Source organism: Oryx dammah, unplaced genomic scaffold (genome assembly GCF_014754425.2).
Source record: "Oryx dammah isolate SB20612 unplaced genomic scaffold, SCBI_Odam_1.1 HiC_scaffold_20, whole genome shotgun sequence".
Lineage (NCBI taxonomy): Eukaryota > Metazoa > Chordata > Mammalia > Artiodactyla > Bovidae > Oryx > Oryx dammah.
Window position 1 is genome coordinate 39,596,392 of NW_024070204.1, and position 22,235 is coordinate 39,618,626.

Genomic DNA, 22,235 nt, shown 5'->3' on the forward strand with positions numbered 1-22,235 from the left:
CCTTCCTAAATTATTGTAAAATAAGAAATGTCATGCTGAATAGAACAATTCAGTCATATCCTGATAAGAACATCAGGGTTTTATAGTTGATTATAATAATTCTATTTATTACTTTAGAAAGGTTAGAAGTATATGTATTCTCAGTAGTATTCTTGGTCTTTAATAACCTTGTGTTCAGTTTTAAAGGATGGGTATTAGGAGTAATTACATCATTCTATTCAAACTTCAGAGATAGTTTACTATTTAATTTCTGTCATTAAGTAGGGTTTTATTTGTGTAAATGAAGCCAACATCTTCAGCTTGTCTTACTTGGATAGTCATACTAAGCCAATAGGCCACCATTGACAAAACAAGACAACCAAGTGTTTTGTCTTGCTTTAATTTAGCTACAGTGCAATATTAGTGGCATTTTCCTCTACTATAATTAATTAAGAAGTCACTCAGTTGTGTCCCATTCTTTGCAACCCCATGACCATACAGTCCATGGAATTCTCCAGGCCAGAATACTAGAGTGGGTAGACTTTCCCTTCTCCAGGGGATCTTCCCAACCCAGGGATTGAACCCAGGTCTGCTGCATTGCAGGCAGATTCTTTACTAGCTGAGCCACCAGGGAAGCCCAAGAATACTGGAGTGGGTAGCCTATCCCTTCTCCTAGGATCTTCCTCTACTATATTAGAGTTTAAACTAAATTGCCTCCAAGGTCTCATAAAACTGACACCAAACAATAGGAATTTTTTATCTTAGTCCTCTGCTTTTCTCATAATGAAACTACTTTACATATATAGGGGAGATACAATACTGACCTTATATGGTATTTATTTGATTTGATGTGTTATTCCTTATAGTCTTTTAAGAATTACTATTCAGTTCAGTTCAGTCGCTCAGTCGTGTCCGACTCTTTGCGACCCCATGAATCGCAGCACGCCAGGCCTCCCTGTCCATATTAGTTCTTACTTTTCCCCCATTGCTTTACCTTAAAATATTTCCTCAAGTGTTAATGAAACAAATATAGAAATTGGATCGGAAGACTTCACACTTACACTGCCCAACAGCTTCTGCAGTACATAAGGATTCATTTCCATATTGGTACCCCACTAAGAGCTGTTCTGGAGATCAAGAAGGGTAGTAGACAGGGAACCATACCATCTCCAATATCTTTTTAAAAATTTTTTCCTGCAGATGTCTGATCGCAGTATGTCCCATAGGTTTTTGCTTGACTTAGTTCTAGCATCCTGCTCATTTTTTCCCCAGTATTTGATCTCTATCCCACACCTGGTTTGGGCTTTCATTTTTCCATCTCGGTGCCAAGGGCTCAGAACAACCTTTCCTTTCTCTGACTAAATATAACACCTAGCTGCATTTTTTTAAATGTATCTGTTCATAAACCTTTACAGGATTCAACTCTTTCCAGGAGTTTAACTCTTTCCAGGATTTTGTTCAAATAAAACATCTACCAGAGATTAACATTAAATGCTTAGAAGTTCCAGAAAGTTGATTATAATTATAAACATGTTAAACATATTGCTTTATAAGAGGTTATCAAATATTGACCAATAGTCAAGAATATTGTATTTTCACAGATATGGTAGTACAGATCTTTTAATAATCCATTTCTGAAAAATGGATATCCTATGCTGCCTCTCAGAAAAAAATAGTGATTCACTGATTTCATTTGTCCAGTGCTCCTACAGGTTTTGACCAACATAATAGATGTGAACTACCTGTCTTTCTTCTCTTTGATCTGTTTGATTCTCAAGACTGTATGGATAATTTGCTTATCAAGGTTACAGTGGTTGTAAATGTCTGCCTCCCCAGAAACTATTTCTTTTTCTTAATATAAACCTGACTTTTTTTTTTTTCTAAGATTCATTTTTAATCCACGTGATCATATGCCTCAGGAGAAGCTAGTTACACCCCAATTCCAAGGGAGGGCTTCTGAAATATTTTCCTCTCTTCCAAAAAACTGTTCTTCTGGTTGTTGTTAAGTCTGCATATAATGCCTGAAATTGATACAGACTGTTTGCTTTCAACCTGAAAGTGATGACAGCATTGAGGAGAGCAGCAAGAAAAGACTAAAAGGACATGGTCTCTTAACTGCATTATTGAGTTACTGAATCAGTTGCCCTCTAAGCTTGAGTTTCTTCAGCCACTATGAGAGAAATGATACCTCCCTTTACTCTCATCCATCAGTCTTTTCAGTAGGTGCTTATGGGCTGTGTAAAAGATGATCCATTGAGATGCAGAAAGAAAAAACACAATTCCTATTAACACTTATTTTTTATTAAAAGCAGTCAGTCATGTACTGGAGAAGGAAATGGCAACCCACTCCAGTACTCTTGCCTGGAAAATCCCACAGACGGAGGAACCTGGAAGGCTACAGTCCATGGGGTCATGAAGAGCCGGACATGACTGAATGACTTCACTTTCACTTTTCACTTTAATGCATTGGAGAAGGAAATAACAACCCACTCCAGTATTCTTGCCTGGAGAATCCCAGGGACAGAGGAGCCTGGTGGGCTGCAGTCTATGGAGTAGCACAGTCAGACATGACTGAAGCAACTTAGCAGCAGCAGCAGCAGTCAGTCATGTATGGATGTGAGAGTTGGGCCGTAAAGAAAGCTGAGTGCCAAAGAATTGATGCTTTTGAACTGTGGTGTTGGAGAAAACTCTTGAGTCCCTTGAACTGCAAGGAGATCCCACCAGTCCATCCTAAAGGAGATCAGTCCTGGGTGTTCACTGGAAGGACTGATGCTGAAGCTGAAACTCCAATACTTTGGCCACCTGATGTGAAGAGCTGACTCATTGGAAAAGACCCTGATGCTGGGAAAGGTTGAAGGCGAGAGAAGAAGGGGACAACAGAGGATGAGATGGTTGGACGGCATCACCGACTCAATGGACATGAGTTTGAGTAAACTCTGGGAGTTGGTGATGGACAGGGAGGCCGGGCGTGCTGCAGTCCATGGGGTTGCAAAGAGTCGGACATGACTGAGCGACTGAATATATTTTGATGAAAATTTAATAATGGAATGTTATTCTTTATTCTTTCTGCGTATCAGTTATATATCATTTATGATACACAAGATTCTTCTTCTCCCAAGGAGAGTGAGAGTTCTAAAACTAAACAGTTGCATCTTTATTTTTTCTTGTCTCAGTGTACTGATATGTAGTACAGTCTACATGGACCTGCTTAAGAGGGTTTATATATTATATTAGCTACTTACAATCAAAATAATCCTTTCAAACTGGACAGTAGCTTTAAGAAATAAAATATGTTTGACAATAATACTAATAATGCAAGCACAAATCAGCAATAAAAAAGTAGCAAAAAAAGTAGCAGAGCTGTCACTTCGACCCTTGTACAAGTTCAGACACATTAAAAAGTTTAAAAATAATGAAAAACTATCATAACCGATGAAATGTGAGCCAATGGTGGCCAAGTGTAACTGCCTTTTAAAAAAGTAATCTATAGCAGGACTGTTTGCAAATGAATATTTAGAAATGGTTCCATCATTAAGTGATCGGGGGCCAAAAATGTGTCAACTTTAAATATTCTTACTTGCGTATTAAACTTGGCATAGAAAGCTAAATTCAATTTAAAATTCTTCAAACAATGATGTAACCATGATTCTCAACCCTTTGTTAAATGTTTGCTTTCAAAAATCTTTTGAGAGGCTTATAACAACATCAAGGAAGATGGATTTGATAGAATTTCAAAAACAAATCACTTTTGCATAATCAGTGTTTGGGACTAAAAAATGAGTACAGTCGGCCCTTCATATCTGCAGGTCCTGCATCCATGGATTCAACCAACCTAGACTGAAAATACTTGAAAGAAAATTCAGAAAGTTTCAAAAAAGCGAAACTTGAATTTGCCAAGGGCTAGTAACTATTAATGGCAGAAAGCAAAGAGGAGCTAAAGAGCCTCTTGATGAAGGTGAAAGAAGAGAATGAAAAAGCTGGCTTAAAACTCAGTATTAAATAAACTAAGATCATGGCATCCAGTTCCATCCCTTCATGGCAAATAGAAGGGGGAAACGTGGAAGCAGTGACAGATTTCCTCTTCTTGGGCTCTAAAAATCACTGAGGATGGTGACTGCAGCCATGAAATTAGAAGATGACTGCTTCTTGGCAGGAAATCTATGACCAACCTAGACAGTGTATGAAAAAGCAGAGACATCATTTTGCTGACAAAGGTCCATCTAGTCAAAGCTTTGGTTTTTCCAGTAGTCATGTACAGATGTGAGAGCTGGACCATAAAGAAGGCAGAGCACCAAAGAACTGATGCTTTCAAACTGTAGTGCTGGAGAAGACTCTTGAGAGTCCCTTGGACAGGAAAGAGATCAAACCACTCAATCCTAAAGGAAATCAAGACTAAATATTCATTGGAAGGACTGATGCTGAACTCCAATGATTTGGCCACCTGATGCGAACAGCTTACTCTTTGGAAAAGACCCTGATGTTGGTAAAGATTGAAGGCAGGAAAAAAGGGCAACAGAGGATGAGATGATTAGAGGGCATCACTGATTCAATGGACATGAACTTGGGCAAAGTCCACGAGATGGTGAGGGACAGGAAGCCCTGGCATGCTACAGTCCATGGGGTTACCAAGAGTTGGACATGACTTGGCGACTGGCAACAACAGAATTAACTATTTACATTGTATTTATAACTATTCACATAGCATTTACATTGTATTAGGTGTTATAAGTAATCTAGAGATAAAAAAATATTAAAAATATACAGGATGTGCATAGGTTATATGCAAATACTACACCATTTTATGTAAGGGGCTTGAGTATATCCATGAATTTTGGTACCCACAGCGGTCCTGGAACTAATCTCCAGTGGAAACCCAAGGATGACTGTGTTGTGATTTAGTAAGTGCAGCCAGTGATGCATTTGAACCATTAAATCCAAGTATCAAGACAGCCTGAATATTTAAAAATTTTTCATAATCAAAGTGTTAAATCAACATTGTAAAAGCTACTGATGCATTTCCAGTGGCATTATCTCACTAAAATTTATTAACAATAATAGTGATTCAATAATTTTAAAGTTTCATAACAGTGCTTTAAATAATATTAGGATAAATTAGCATTTTTTCCTCTTTAGTTCACCTTCTTAACTTCTACTTGTATCCATTTTAAGATTATATACAGTAATAAAGTGACATATATATATAATTTATAAATAACTAGACAAGAATTGGGGTGTACATTCTCATTATTTTCATTAACAGGGCACACAATTATGAGAGTTTGGAGACTATTAGTTTAGAACACTTTATCTGTTTGTCACTACTTTTTAGATTTTGTGATTTGTTATTTATGTTGGCCTGCCTATTCCCTCCTAATATTTACCAGTTACATATGAGACAGTGGATGATCCCTCTTACCATTCCCTGATGGCTCAGTGGTAAAGAATCTGGCTGCCGATGCGGGAGACTTGGGTTCGATCCCTAGGTCAGGTAGATCCCCTGGAGAAGGAAATGGCAACCCACTCCAGTATTCTTGCCTAGAGAATCCTATGGACAGAGGAGCCTGGTGCGCTGTAGTCCATGGGGTTGCAAAGAGTCAGACATGACTTAACAACTAAACAACAACAAACCATCTATGGCAATAGCATTGGAATTTCGTAACTTAAGGGAAAACTTGAGTCTCTCATTCTCATGAGCGATTGGATGATTAAGTTAAATATATTTTCTGAGATGGTCTCATTGTCAAGGACCAAAGAAGCTTTTAATTTATTACTGATAACCTGACACAGAGAAGGAAAGTCATGAAACAATATTTAATGACATGTGTTATGCCGTCTATCAGGCTGGAGAAAGGCAAGGGCCCATTGTGTAGATTATGCAAGAGTGTTGGCAGCCCTTTATACTATGAGCCTTTGTTTTCTTGCTGTTTCATTACCCTATCCTCTGCTTCCCAATTTGGTCTTTATATTTCAAAGAATGAATTCATTCTATCTTTGAAGTAATATGTGTTTGGAGTTAAGGATATGAACATAAAATAGAATATGGTTCATCACAATATATCATAAATGATAGAAATATTTTTATATTGCTTCTTATATTATTGTAAGTACATTATTCTATATTCTACTTTAGGAGAATCTCAGTAATTCACTATGAGAGATAGTGACATTATACCTGCTAACTTATCATCAGTGATTATTACTGCCTGGGCAAAGAAAACAAGATTCAGAGTCTTTTTTCCACTAGAGGAGAATTATGTTGATATAACCAGCCCTAGATCAATTGAATTTTAGGAATTTAAACACATGGGCAGTGAAAAGAGAAAAAAATAGACGTGAAGTCAGCCGAAAATACAGAGCACCTCCGAAATCAGTAGAATTCAAACATATTTGCCAATTTTTCTCTAAATAATTTATTACAACTTAATATTGCCTTTTTCCTGTCTGAACTGAGCCTGAATAACTTAAATTTACTTGAGCCCTTATACTCTAAAAGAGTGGATTTTAAGGAAGACATTGTTATGGACAGTGCAGTTTTACTGTACAAAATTGTGCTAAACAAAATGATGTAGCCCAAACTGATCACTGATCAGAATGTTTTGAAAAGAGCAAAAGCATATATTCAGTGTTATTCTATAAAAGAATTGTATAAGAAACAGCTAATCCATGATCAACTACTACTTAAGAAAAAAATAATGCTTACATGAAAATTAGTTTGAAAAATGTAGAAATACTTCTTTCAACATAATTGTGAGAAAGACCTTCTTAAAATAATCAGACTTGTTAGCTTATAGTATATCTTTTGAAGAATGCTATCATATTTATATAAGCATCTTCTAAGTATGGGGAAATGACTTCTTATGAATATATACTGTAGAATCTTCATTATTTAAAAATTGCCACCTTCCAAGAAAGACTTCCTAAAGGAACATTAAAAGGAAGGTAAAGAACAAAACCTATAAATATTTGTGGCCACCAAAATAATTTTCAGGGCACAGTGCAAAGTGAAAACGTGGAGCCCATGTTCAAAAATCAGGAAAAAAGATAACATCAAAGGTTCTGAAATTTGTTAATATCGCTCTCAGTGAAAAAATGCTTTTAATTTTAATTATGAGCATGAATTTTACTATTCATCTTTCTATTGTACAAACTAGTTTTAAATTCAAAGAACACAACTCATATGTGGAAGTACAGAAGTACACAATTAATACTTCATAGTTTATACACGTATATCTATTTCATTCTTACCAGAATAGTGGAAATGCTGCACAAAACTAACTCAACCATTTTTCATTCATTTTAATTCTTGAGACATGCACATTCTACCAACACTCTCTACCTTCTGCTTACTCATGAGTAAAAAAAAGACTGAAATGAAAAATAACTATGAATTTCCCTATTTTTCCCTTTTGTCCCATGTCATCATTTTTTGTTTGGCTAATAGAGAGAAGTAACAGAAGTAGTAAGAAAGGATATGATAGAGCTGCTTGGTCATTCATGTTTCTTAGAAGACCATTTCCTTCTTTCTGGAATTAAAGCAAAGTCTAGCTCAGGTTAGAGAGCAATCCTTGTCAAATATCAGGACCAGGTGGACTCTACAGTGATCAAGATGCTATTTGAATTTATCTCTACTCCAGCCAGTGCAGCAAGAGCCTTATACCTTAAGGAAGTAGCCTTAAAGAAGTGGAGATATGTGTTTGAAAATCTAATGTAAAATCTGGGAAGATGATGAAAAAGAGCAATGCCAACAATAATAATATATCATGAATTATAATAATAATAATATAACATGGATTATACTACAGATGAAAGCCAACAAAAAGCCAACTGAGGTGCAGTATAAAATATTGAGGAGGTTAGCTATTTCTTCAGTGATGACTTTAATGCATAGGTAAGTTATGTGCTTCTATTTAGCATAATTACAGATATGCCAAAGCTAGATACTAACATAACATTTAGATGGATTGATCAATATTTCTGGCAGAGGGAAGGTTTAACATCATTAAAATGTCATTTTCCTGAATTTAATATACACATTTCATGTAGTTTAAAATACTAAATTTAGGGGTAAAGGAGAAGATTGCATAAGCTAATCTTACAGTTCACTTGACAGAAGAAACAAAGAAAAACAGAAAGTATGAAAAATAAGAAGAACATAAAGGAGGAGGACTTCCACTACCAGAAAACAGCATGCTCTGAAGCCATTGTAATGAAATCAATATGGTATTGGCATAGAAAGTGAGAAATACATCCATGGAAAGAATGAATGATCTAGATTCTAGAAACAGGCCCCAATATTTGCTAACGTAAAGTATGATGCAAGGAATAGTTCAATTTATTGAAAAAGAATGATATTTTAAAGTATGGTACTGGCACAACTAGCTTACCATCTGGAAAGTTTTCCAACCATATCAAAAATAAATTCCAGATGGATTAAAAAAAGAAGAAGAACAATAGAAACTTAAAATCCAGGAAAAGCATACAACCTGGAGCTGAGGAATATCATCTTAACCAATCTGAAAACCTCGGTTACTATATAAAGAAAAAAAAAAAAAAAAAGACCTAGCACCCCTTGTTAACAACAATGCAACAGAAGTACAAACAACAACAATGTAAAAAGAACTCTGCATGTTATGTGTGAAACAAAAGTCCAAAAGCAAATAATTTATTTGAAATAAAATTGCTTTTAAATACCAACGTAGTTTATATCTACAATACAAAGAGCTCTACAGATTGATCAGCAGGAACAAAGAGAATTTTTAAATGGGCACCTTTAATGTCTGGCTCAAGTACGGATCCTTGCTCTGTTTCAAACCCTCACCACACACTAAATCAGGACTGACTTTTTCCTGATCTAAGTATATCTGATTTTCCTTAAAACACCTAGTGGTTAACAAGAGTGAATATAGAAAAATGTGAAGCACCCCTCCTTCTCCATCATGCCTTCTCAAGAGAAGAGTTTTGGTTTAAAAAAAAAAGTCAAAATTATGATAGGTATGAAATAATAGGGCAAACTGAAGATGCAAACTGTATTTTACTTAAATTCATTTTTTCCTAAATTTTACTTAATAGGGCATTATATAACTATGATTCTCAATAATGTTGTTCAAAGATTAAATCTTCCTTTCCTTCTAGTTTAGCTTAGCTTACTCTATCAACTCATCTTCTTTTTAAAAATATTTATTTACTTATTTAGCCACACCAAGTCTTAGTTGCAGTGTGTGGGATCTAGTTCCCTGACCAGGGATCGACCCCTGACTCCCGACATTGAGAGGTCAGAGTCTTAGCCACTGGACCACCAGGGAAGTCCCTCATCTTTTTTGTACAGTGGTTTTGTTTCCCTCACCTATCCTAGAATATAAACTATACTAATCCTCAAATACAGATCAATCCAGCCATATACTTGCTTGACTTACAGTGCTATAGGCACTGAAGGCTATTGGTAAAAAAAACATAAATTGCAAAGTCATTTTGAGTCCCAGTTTCACATGTACCCTTAATTTATCCAGGCTTTTAAATTTTTCATTCTTTAAGTCCCAAACTTTAAATATTTCTCTTTGAACCTACTTTACTTTCTATTTCACAGAAAAAATGAAAGCTGTCAGACATGAACTACCTGATTTCCTGTCACCCACTATCCCTTCTTCCCACTGCACTTCCTCCAGTGTATTCATACATAGACATATCCTTACTTCTTCCTCCTTAGCTTCGAAGAAAAAATCCTTCTTCCTATCCAAGTTATTTTTCCACTTAACTCTCATCTCTCTTCACCTCTCTCTTCTGGGATGTTGCATCTTCTATTGTCCCTTCCTTTCTCTCTTTCATTTCCCTCTTTCTATTGGTCATTCCTCTCAGCTTTTAAACAACTCAGATCTCTCCCATCTTTTCAATAAACACAGCAAAGTGTCCTTGATTTTGGATTTATTCCCTCCAATTACTCTCACTCTTTCCTTTTGCAATAGAATCTCAAGGGAATAGTCTGCACTCACTATCTCTATTTCCTTACCTTCATCTAGTTTTGGGGCTTCCCTGATAGCTCAGTTGGTAAAGAATCCGCCTGCAATGCAGGAGACCCCTGTTCTATTCCTAGGTCAGGAAGATCCACTGGAGAAGGGATAGGCTACCCACTCCAGTATGCCTGGGCTTCCCTTGTGGTTCAGCTGGTAAAGAATCCACCTGCAATGTGGGAGACCTGGGTTCAATCCCTGGGTTGGGAAGATCCCCTGGAGAAGGGAAAGGCTACCCACCCCAGTATTCTGGGCTGGATTAGTCATACATGGACTATACAGTCCATGGGGTTGCAAAGAGTCGGACATGACTGAGCTACTTTCACTTTCACTTCACTTTTCATCTAGGCTTCAACTTAGAACAATTGGCCATCTCCCAAAGATTTCAGATTCAATGTTCTCTAATTTCACCTTTTATTGCATTTACTGCCATGGATTATAACCCCCATAAACACTCTTCTCTTAGTAACACCTTCTCCTGCATCTCTAGACACTTCTTAGTCTCCTTTATAGGATAGTTTTCCTTTAGCCACCTCTAAGTGTTTCTCAGCCTATAAGAAATATTCTCCTGGATATCTCAAGCATTTCAAATTTGGCATGATAAAGACAGAGATCCATCATTCTACTCCTAAAAATCTTCCCGTTTAAATTTTTCCCAAATTGATTAACAGTTTTCATCCACTCAAATCAGAAACCTAGAAGGCAAAGTTTCCCCTTTTGCTTTTGCCGCTGCTATCCAATCAGCATTAAGTTTCCTGGTAATTCTATCATCTATATAGTTATCTTTATTTTCCATTGTCTCCTACTGCCAGTGACCTAATTTTGGCTCCATTATTTCTTACTTGATCTATTACTGATGTATGGACATCCTCTGGGGTCAACTCCTTCCCTATTCATCCTCTGTACTGCCAGATAATCTTTTTGAACATGTAACTAATCGTTTCATTTCACTGAATCTGTCTACCTCCTATAAAGTTACTTTCCCAATCTATTTAACACATTCTCCTTATAATTTACGCTCCAACAATACTGTACTTGAATTGTAATTTTCCCAAATGTGCTATATTGATTCAAGCCCGAAGTCTTCTGGATATTTTTCTGTATCTAGAATGCATCCCTCCAACTTACTATTTAAGTCTCAGATCAAGTGCTTCCTCTTCTACAAACCCTTTCCTGACTTAGAACTGACCTAAGCTTTCCTTCCATATCACCCCACCATATTTCAGACACACTGCCATTACCAAACAGTTATCACAGCATTATCATAACTGCTTACACATCTATCTGTCTTACCACTAGGCTGTAAGTTCTTTGAAGAGCAATAATTTTTTTGTTTCAGCATTCCCAATGTCATTCACAGAGCCTAATGTGTAGTAGATTTTGTATTCACATGTTTAATATATACATGAACAGAAACTTGATGGGTTAAAAATATTCCCATATTATTTGAAAAGTTCTATATATTATAATACTCTTCAATGACTTTTACACAGGTGAAAATGAACAACTAAAAAGAAATGCTGATCTTATGAAAGAAAAGTTTAAAATGCATGAACAGGTGAGTTTATGTGTCTATATTCAATCAAATACCTATGGAGCATTGTCTTCCCAAATTAGGGAAAAAAATCATTTTTAATTAATATAGGCAGCCAAAAAGATGCAAGTTTTGAAGACCCTCAGTGTTTTACAAACTAATGCACTAGTATATTGCTTGCATTACTTTCTTTCGAACAAAAAGGGATGCAACAATTTTGCCATTTATTTTAAAGTTATGTTAGAGTTTTTACTCTTCAGTATACTCTTAATTAGCACTCTATAAAATCTTTTTTATGATAAAGTGAATGCCTTCAGTATTTATGATTTGAGTAATCTATTGAAATTTTATGGTACCATCCAAATGAAGAGAGCATTTTATGTGGGTCACCAATTAATTTTCTCCCAAGAGCTAGCATACACTCTGCTACTTTTTCTTATCCCCTATAAGAACAGCATCATGATAGTAATTATAGAACATAAAACCTAGTGCCTAGAACATAAAATATCCTCAATGAATATAAGTTCCCACCCCTCTGCTCTTTGGGAGGTTTATTATGCTAGTTTTTTCTCATCTCCCAAGAGCCAATATGTCAAACTCTGGCAGATCTAAGATTTCCAAAACTCAGCTTAGATCTGTATCCACCTTAGAACTTCAACTTGAAGAATCATCTCTGTTTCAATCTGGTTCTTCACTTAAAGAGCCTTTGATTAAACACAAGCTAATTATTAAATTTAATAATTTAAATTTCTCTGGGTTATATCCCATTCTTTATATTTCCTTTATATCTTTCCTTTATTTTTCCATCCTTTTCATATCTTTCCTCTACATTTCAACAATAAATGTAGTCAGGGTGTAATTGGAACAGAAAGGGAGAAAACTTTTCCCTCCTCTTCTAAAATGTCAAATTGTAGTATACTTCTTTGTCTAAAATAATATGAATTTTCAGAGGAGTGGGAATGACAGAATAAACACCGTAACCCAAGATTCTGAGCTTATTAACTGCTGTCCAAAGCAAAGTAAAGATTACCTCAATCTAAAGAACATTCTCTAGTACAACACCTCCAGGCACATCCAAGACATAGGAGAACCACTCCCTAGAAATAAACTTTGGAGTTACTTAACAGCCATAATTATGAGACTGGAAGATTTGTAACTTGTATATGAAGAATGCTTATGTTTTATAAGAAGATAGAACCAAAAGCTGTCCCTTGGAATTTTAAGTTCTCAAGAAAGCAAATGAAAAGAAGGCAATCAACAAGAACCTGTTGGAATTTTGTCCCCTTAAAAAGAAGAAAGGAATGGACTCTTTGGGGCTGTTACAGGTTATACTAGAGAAGACATTCTAGGAATCCGCGAACTAAAATGGACTGGAATGGGTGAATTTAACTCAGATGACCATTATATCTACTACTGCGGGCAGGAATCCCTCAGAAGAAATGGAGTAGCCATCATGGTCAACAAAAGAGTCCGAAATGCAGTACTTGGATGCAATCTCAAAAATGACAGAATGATCTCTGTTCATTTCCAAGGCAAACCATTCAATATCACAGTAATCCAAGTGTATGCCCCAACCAGTAACACTGAAGAAGCTGAAGTTGAACGGTTCTATGAAGACCTACAAGACGTTATAGAACTAACGCCCAAAAAAGATGTCCTTTTCATTATAGGGGACTGGAATGCAAAAGTAGGAAGTCAAGAAACACCTGAGGTAACAGGCAAATTTGGCCTTAAAATGCGGAATGAAGCAGGACAAAGACTAATAGAGTTTTGCCAAGAAAATGCACTGGTCATAGCAAACACCCTCTCCCAACAACACAAGAGAAGACTCTACACATGGACATCACCAGATGGTCAACACTAAAATCAGATTGATTATATTCTTTGCAGCCAAAGATGGAGAAGCTCTATACAGTCAACAAAAACAAGACCAGGAGCTGACTGTGGCTCAGATCATGAACTCCTTATTACCACATTCAGACTTAAATTGAAGAAAGTAGGGAAAACCACTAGACCATTCAGGTATGACCTAAATCAAATCCCTTATGATTATACAGTGGAACTGAGAAATAGATTTAAGGGCCTAGATCTGATAGAGTGCCTGATGAACTATGGAATGAGGTTCGTGACATTGTAAAGGAGATAGGGATCAAGACCATCCCCATGGAAAAGAAATGCAAAAAAGCAAAATGGCTGTCTGGGGAGGCCTTACAAATAGCTGTGAAAAGAAGAGAAGTGAAAAGCAAAGGAGAAAAGGAAAGATATAAGCATCTGCAGAGTTCCAAAGAATAGCAAGGAGAGATAAGAAAGCCTTCTTCAGCGGTCAGTGCAAAGAAATAGAGGAAAACAACAGATGGGAAGTAGAGAATGGGAAGGACTAGAGATCTCTTCAAGAAAATCAGAGATACCAAGGGAACATTTCATGCAAAGATGGGCTCGATAAAGGACAGAAATGGTATGGACCTAACAGAAGCAGAAGATATTAAGAAGAGGTGGCAAGAATACACAGAAGAACTGTACAAAAAAGAGCTTTACAACCAAGATAATCATGATGGTGTGATCACTCATCTAGAGCCAGATATCCTAGAATGTGAAGTCAGGTGGGCCTTAGAAAGCATCTCTACGAACAAAGCTAGTGGAGGTGATGGAATTCCAGGAGAGCTATTTCAAATACTGAAAGATGATGCTGTGAAAGTGCTGCACTCAATATGCCATCAAATTTGGAAAACTCAGCAGTGGCCACAGGACTGGAAAAGGTCAGTTTTCATTCCAATCCCAAAGAAAGGCAACGCCAAAGAATGCTCAAACTACCACACAATTGCACTCATCTCACACGCTAGTAAAGTAATGCTCAAAATTCTCCAAGCCAGGCTTCAGCAATATTTGAACCGTGAACTCCCTGATGTTCAAGCTGGTTTTAGAAAAGGCAGAGGAACCAGAGATCAAATTGCCAACATCTGCTGGATCATGGAAAAAGCAAGAGAGTTCCAGAAAAACATCTATTTCTGTCTTATTGACTGTGCCAATGCCTTTGACTGTGTGGATCCCAATAAACTGTGGAAAATTCTGAAAGAGATGGGAATACCAGACCACCTGACCTGCCTCTTGAGAAACCTCTATGCAGGTCAGGAAGCAACAGTTAGAACTGGACATGGAACAACAGACTGGTTCCAAATAGGAAAAGGAGTACATCAAGGCTGTATATTGTCACCCTGCTTATTTAACTTATATGCAGAGTACATCCTGAGAAACGCTGAACTGGAAGAAACACAAGCTGGAATCAAGATTGCCCGGAGAAATATCAATAACCTCAGATATGCAGATGACACCACCCTTATGGCAGAAAGTGAAGAGGAACTAAAAAGCCTCTTGATGAAAGTGAAAGTGGAGAGTGAAAAAGTTGGCTTACAGTTCAACATTCAGAAAACGAAGATCATGGCATCCGGTCCCATCACTTCATGGCAAATAGATGAGGAAACAGTGGAAACAGTGTCAGACTTGATTTTTTTGGGCTCCAAAATCACTGCAGATGGTGACTGCAGCCATGAAATTAAAAGACACTTACTCCTTGGAAGAAAAGTTATGACCAACCTAGATAGCATATTCAAAAGCAGAGACATTACTTTGCTGACTAAGGTCCGTCTAGTCAAGGCTATGGTTTTTCCAGTTGTCATGTATGGATGTGAGAGTTGGACTGTCAAGAAGGCTAAGCACTGAAGAATTGATGCTTTTGAACTGTGGTGTTGGAAAAGACTCTTGAGAGTCCCTTGGACTGCAAGGAGATCCAACCAGTCTATTCTGAAGGAGATCAGCCCTGGGATCTCTTTGGAAGGAATGATGCTAAAGCTAAAACTCCAGTACTTTGGCCACCTCATGCAAAGAGTTGACTCACTGGAAAAGACTCTGATGCTCGGAGGGATTGGGGGCAGGAGGAGGAGGGGACGACCGAGGATGAGATGGCTGGATGGCATCACTGACTCTATGGACGTGAGTCTGGGTGAACTCCAGGAGTTGGTGGATAGGGATGCCTGGCGTGCTGCGATTCATGGGGTCGAAAGAGTCGGACACGACTGAGCGACTGAACTGAACTGAGAGGAGAAGAACCTAGTGAGATAGGAGCCTGGTACCAGCCCAGACATTTAAGATAGGCTTCATGCCTCGAGACTACCGTGAAAATCCTCATCTTAACAAACTAATGGCAACATGTCAGGTGGGAAAATCAGTGGAGAATGAAAAGACATGTAGATTTGTCTCCTAGAGTTTCCCAGAGCAGCAACTGCTTAGTGCACCCATTTGAATCAGGAGTCATTTATGAAAGCCATTGTGTAGTTGTCCATCTAGAAATCTAGATACAACATAGGAAAAATAGCACAGTCTATGAGATTGACCCCTTCAGTCACCTACCTAACTTTAATCAAAGGCAATGGTTGGATAGGTTCAGCCATTCCTGCAAGTTTTCTGGCAAACTAAGTAGCACAAGTAGGAATCCTGACTGTATCCTCTTGAATTTAAGGAAATTTTTAATTTTTACTTATTATATAAATTAATCTTTATTTTTAATTATAGCTGCTTAAACCAATGGATCTTGACTTTTTTTAATCTCCTCAAATATCTGAATATACTATCTATCAGTATAAAACCCATGAACCCTGATTAAAAAGTGCTCTAAAGGGCACATGCATGCATACACACATGATTTTGCATACAATTTCAGGAAGTTAACAGACCCTTGAAAACCCTGGGTCTAGGGTAAGAACCTCTAAAAAATAATTCTTATTAGCATTCTCATTCATTGAATATATATCAAGGGATATACACCAGGAGATAGCAATACAACAGTGAGTAAAAACAGAGTCCCTGCTTTTATAGTGTTTAACACACATGCGTGCCCAGTCATGTCCAACTCTTTGCGATCTCATGGAATGTAGTCCACCAAGCTCCTCTGCCCATGGGATTTTGGCAAGAATAATGGAGTGGGTTGCCATTTCCTACTCCAGGGGATCTTCCTGACCCAGGGATCAAACTCTCATTACTTGCATCTCCTGCATTGACAGGTAGATTCTTTACCACTGGTGAGATCTGGGAAGCCTTAGTGTGTTTATTAGAAGATTTTTCTGGGCCTCTTGCCTTCATTATTGTCTCTTTCTTACTATCCCACTTCACTTTTATTCTTCCTTCTTTCCTTTACTCCTCTCCATTTAGAAATATACCTCTGGAAAAATTGAAAATTTAATCTCTCTGGTGGATTTCTCTTTCCACACTTCTCTCAGTGCTACTCTTCAGGGACTTCCCTGGAGGGCGGATTCCACATGCCGCAGAGCAGCTGAGCCCATGCACCACAACTACTGAAGCCCAAGCCTGTGCTCTGCAACGAGAGAAACCACCACAGTGAGAAGCCCCGGCACCCCAGCTAGACAGTAGCCCCTGCTCTCTGCAACTAGAGAAAGCCCTTGTACAACAATGAAGACCCAGCACAACCGAAAAAATAAAATAAACACTTTTTTAAATGCCACTCTCCTTATGAGCATAATAAATCACTTCTCTGCATCAACAACCTATGAAACTAACCTCGGAAGGCTGTTGACCACTTCTCAGATCCCAAATTCATCCTTCTTTAGCCTCCTCATAAAGCTGACCCTTACTATAGATAATGCTTAACCTCCTCCTGGAAATTGGAGTGGGTTGCCATTTCCTTCTCCAATATAATTGTCAGAAATGGAAATTCAGCCCATATTCAAAGAGATCCACCCTATGTCAGGATAAACTTGCTGCTGCTGCTGCTGCTGCTAAGTCACTTCAGTCGTGTCCAACTCTGTGCGACCCCATAGATGGCAGCCCACCAGGCTCCCCCGTCCCTGGGATTCTCCAGGCAAGAACACTGGAGTGGGTTGCCATTTCCTTCTCCAATGCATGAAAGTGAAAAGTGAAAGTGAAGTTGCTCACTGGCTATCAAATGATACATAAAGTTGGCTCTACAATATAGTTTGGCTTTTTAAAAATATTTTATTGTTCATGGCATTTCTGTATACACTTAAAATATTTTGAGCATCATGATAAGTTATAGATATGGTGATGAGAATTCAGGAGGCAAAAATAAAAAATCATTGTGTCTAGATGATCTGTCTACTTGAACAAGAAATTGGTCCTTCTCAAAGTTTAGCATTCAAACAATGAACAATATCTTTCCTCTCTAGATATAATAATATATATAAAATTAATATAAACTTTGAAAATTTCATCTAATCAAAAGATGTGAACACATACTTAAATTGAACAATGAATATATGTTTTAATCTACAGGAACATAGGAATAATATTGCAAAACTTATGAGTGAAATGAAAATCAAAGAGGAGGGACATAAGATTGAAATAACAAAAGTTTATCAAGATATGCAGAAAAAAGGTAAGTTTTTATTTTTAATTTACTGAATTCTAAGATACCATATATGCCAGCAAATGTGGAAAACCCAGCAGTGGCCACAGGACTGGAAAAGGTCAGTTTTCATTCCAATCCCAAAGAAAAGAAATGTCAAAGAATGCTCAAACTACCGCACAATTGCACTCATCTCACACACTAGTAAAGTAATGCTCAAAATTCTCCAAGCCAGGCTTCAGCAATACATGAACCGTGAACTCCCTGATGTTCAAGCTGCTTTTAGAAAAGCCAGAGGAACCAGAGATCAAATTGCCAACATCCACGGGATCATCAAAAAAGCAAGAGAGTTCCAGAAAAACATCTATTTCTGCTTTATTGACTATGCCAAAGCCTTTGACTGTGTGGATCACAATAAACTGTGGAAAATTCTGAAAGAGATGGGAATACCAGACCACCTGACCTGCCTCTTGAGAAACCTATATGCAGGTCAGGAAGCAGCAGTTAGGACTGGACATGGAACAACAGACTGGTTCCAAATAGGAAAAGGAGTACGTCAAGGCTGTATATTGTCACCCTGCTTATTTAACTTCTATGCAGAGTACATCCTGAGAAACGCTGGACTGGAAGAAACACAAGCTGGAATCAAGATTGTTGGGAGAAATATCAATAACCTCAGATATGCAGATGATACCACCCTTATGGCAGAAAGTGAAGAGGAACTAAAGAGCCTCTTGATGAAAGTGAAAGAGGAAAGTGAAAAAGTTGGCTTAAAGATCAACATTCAGAAAATGAAAACCATGGCATCTGGTCCCATCACTTCATGGCAAATAGATGGGGAAACAGTGGAAACGGTGTCAGACTTTATTTTTTTGGGCTCCAAAGTCACTGCAGATGGTGATTGCACCCATGAAATTAAAAGACACTTACTCCTTGGAAGAAAAGTTATGACCAACCTAGATAGCATATTGAAAAGCAGAAACATTACCTTGCCAACAAAGGTCCATCTAGTCAAGGCTAAGGTTTTTCCAGTGGTCATATATTGATATGAGTTGGACTGTGAAGAAAGCTGAGCGCCAAAGAATTGATGCTTTTGAACTGTGGTGTTGGAGAAGACTCTTAAGAGTCTCTTGGACTGCAAGGAGGTCCATCCAGTCCATCCTAAAGGAGATCAGTCCTGGGTGTTCATTAGAAGGACTGATGCTAAAGCTGAAACTCCAATACTTTGGCCACCTCATGTGAAGAGTTGACTCATTGGAAAAGACACTGATGCTGGGAGGGTTTGGGGGCAGGAGGAGAAGGGGACGACAGAGGATGAGATAGCTGGATGGCTTCACTGACTCAATGGACATGAGTTTGAGTGAACTCCAGAAGTTGGTGATGGACAGGGAGGCCTGGCGTGCTGTGATTCATGGGGTCGCAAAGAGTTGGACATGACTGAGCAACTGAACTGAACTGAAGATACCATAAAAAAAACTTACATGCATATATAATTTTTTCAGTAATTACCAATATTCTTGAATAAACACTGCCTTTACACATCTCAATTTAGGTCTGTTGCTTTCTATATATTTATGTGATATAAATTACATTTATAAATTGGACTCATGGAGTTTGAATTTAACATTATTTAATGTGAGATAGTTAATATTATTGTAAAATTAGTATAAAATGTAAGTTAGCTTTGATATTTATATACTCATTATATTGAATATAATTTCATTAATGAAATAATATTCTTCCTTCTGCAAAGTAGGTCTCATGAACTAATGTTGAGAGTTAACTGGTTTCATAAAGGTATTAAAAAGTTTCTTAACAAGCCTAGATGCACACCATATGCAAAAATTAACTTGAATAATAGGTCTGAATGTAAACCTATATCTATAAAACAGCTAGGAGAAGGCATAGCAGATAATCTTTGTGACCCTGAGTTAGCCACAATTTCTTACAAAGAAACAAAAAGCACAAACAATAAAGGAAAAAGTTCTAAATTAAACATCAAAAACTATTAACTTCTGTCCTTCAACACAAAAGAAAGTGAAAAGACAGGCTACAGACTAGTAGATAATACTTACAAATGCATAACTGATAAAGAACCTATGTTCAAAAATCTATAAGGACCTCTTAATTCAATAATAAGTCAAACAACCCAATAAGGAAATGAACAAAATATTTGGACACAGATAATATGTACAGGTGAAAATAAACACATGAAAACATATTGAACATAATTGGTTAGTAGAAAAATGCAAATTAAAACCACAGTGAGATACCACATTGTACCTTCTGTTGTTGTTCAGGCACTCAGTCATGTCCGACTCTGGCGACCCCATGGACTCAAAACTTCAATGCCAAGAGTTGGTGAGGATTTGGAGCAATTAGAATTCTCATACATTACCAGTGGGACTGTAAAATTACACAACCACTTTAGAAAAGAGTTTTGAAGTTTCTTTGGGTTCTCTGAGAAGCAGATGCCTAGATAGAATTAGACATTCGAGAGATTTATAAAGGAAAACATTTGTGAGAGTAGATAGGGAGAAAACTGAGGGAGATGGGTTAGCTGTTACAAGTCAAATCAATGTGAAAAAGAGAAGGAAGAAAGGTATGCTGGACAGGAGAAGTCAGTCTGTGACACATTTGTAAGAAAAAAGTCAGCAAAGTTGGGCCAAAGTTGCCCATCAACCAAGTTCTGCAACTCTCAGGAAGAAATCTGCCTTAGTATCCAGGCCAAGTTCAGTCAGTGGCTAGGAGCAGCTCTTGGGAATTGTGACCTCAGTATAAACATGGTCATGAAAACCAATGAGTCAGTTACGTTCCCTGAAGTTGGAGATCTGAAAGATGCATTTTCATGGGCACAGCAGTTCCCTCCTTACGCTACACGTACCTCCTTCTCCATAGGAGTTCAGGCAGCAGGTTCTCCATACTTTTGTGGACATTTCTTCCTCAGGAGAAACCTAGAAGAGGGGTTGTTGAAGTATTCTTCCTCCTGGGGACCTAATTGTGTATTTTCAGCCAGCAGGTTCTAGACCAAAACCTTGGTTCAGGTTAGGGAATCAAGCAAAGAATAATTTTTAATGGGGCCATGTGCCCTCAGCCTCCTGTTCCTCCATTCTTATTTCTTTTGTACTTGTTAAGGAGCATTTACTGCTCATCTGTTAACTAACTCTATGATTCTCAAAAACACTCCTTTGGCTGCTTTCTGACCTTTCTGGTCATTATGATAATTGTGGCCTCCTGGCTTCTGGCAGTTAAGCACCATCATCTGGCTTCTATAACTTGGTGGGGGAAGGAGGACACTATTCATGAATATTAATGAGCCCAACTTTATAACCTCTTACTGTCAGACCTAGCTTGCAGATAAGAATGAAAGTTGAACTTCTTGGTGATACTGGTTTGTCTCTCACCAGCATATTCCCTGTGGCTTGATTATTAGTGTGTCTTCTGTGTCCTCCTAAGGAACATAATCCTTTGGTGCGTTTTCTTGCCTCACAAGATACATCTACTCAAGCATGCCAACTTTTGAGAGCCTCCTTATTATACCTTTCTCGCTAGCTGCCAGGGCATCTCAGGTGTTGCCACTTCACTCTGTTTTGGCCAGTTTCTCTAGAGGTCTAAGGCTACTCCAACAGAATCTGCCCCATATCCTGGGTCCTTGCTACGGTATTATGTCCCCTGACCCTAAACAGTATCTTCAAGTCCATAAATTCTTGCTTACCTAGTCTTAATTTCTGTCATCTTCTATCCAGCACCCTCAAAGTGCCTTCTCAAGGGTATTCACATGGCTCTTCCCAATACAATCTAGCTAATTCTTGCAGCTCTTTGGGGGTATATTCACTTTCCCCACTTACCAGCCCCAGTATTCCCCCAGCCAGGTGATACTGAGCTTTAACCCTAGTTATTGGCCTAGCCACCAAAAGAGGAGGCCAGGGCCGCTTTGGAGAGGATACTCTGCAGCATCTTTCATCAGCTAAGCTAAGGGCTGATGCTGGGAGCCAGCATGAGGAGTCCCGCCCGTGGCAAAGGTCATGAGGTTAAGGGGTCTGACAGGCAAAGGCGAGTCCGGCCTTAAGGGAGCCTCGCTGAATCTGCTCATGCATCTGCCTGCCTTACTGCACTGTGCTTTTCGCCTACTTTTCTGACATTAACAGGGGGCTATTCCCCCACCACCTTTCTCTGGAAAAAGTTAATTTAGAGCTTTTAGATAATAAGTCTCCTGGGCATAATAAGAGTGTTTTCAATCTAAAAACCCCTCTGATGGCTTTCTAGCCTGCCTGCAGGACTCTTACAGCTGTGCATGTGATTGTTTGCGGCCTTGCAACAGCGAGAGGCACAGGAAGCTCAAAAC

At 38.0% G+C, this 22,235-nt stretch overlaps 1 protein-coding gene across 1 annotated transcript in view; it reads left to right on the forward strand.

Moving 5' to 3' along the window:
- Positions 1–22,235, forward strand: part of CCDC152 (coiled-coil domain containing 152) — a 40,319-nt gene that overhangs the window by 13,344 nt on the left and 4,740 nt on the right. The window contains exons 4-5 of the mRNA XM_040262431.1: positions 11,477–11,541; positions 17,818–17,920. Coding sequence (XP_040118365.1) covers positions 11,477–11,541; positions 17,818–17,920 — 168 coding nt within the window. The remainder of the gene's footprint in view (positions 1–11,476; positions 11,542–17,817; positions 17,921–22,235) is intronic.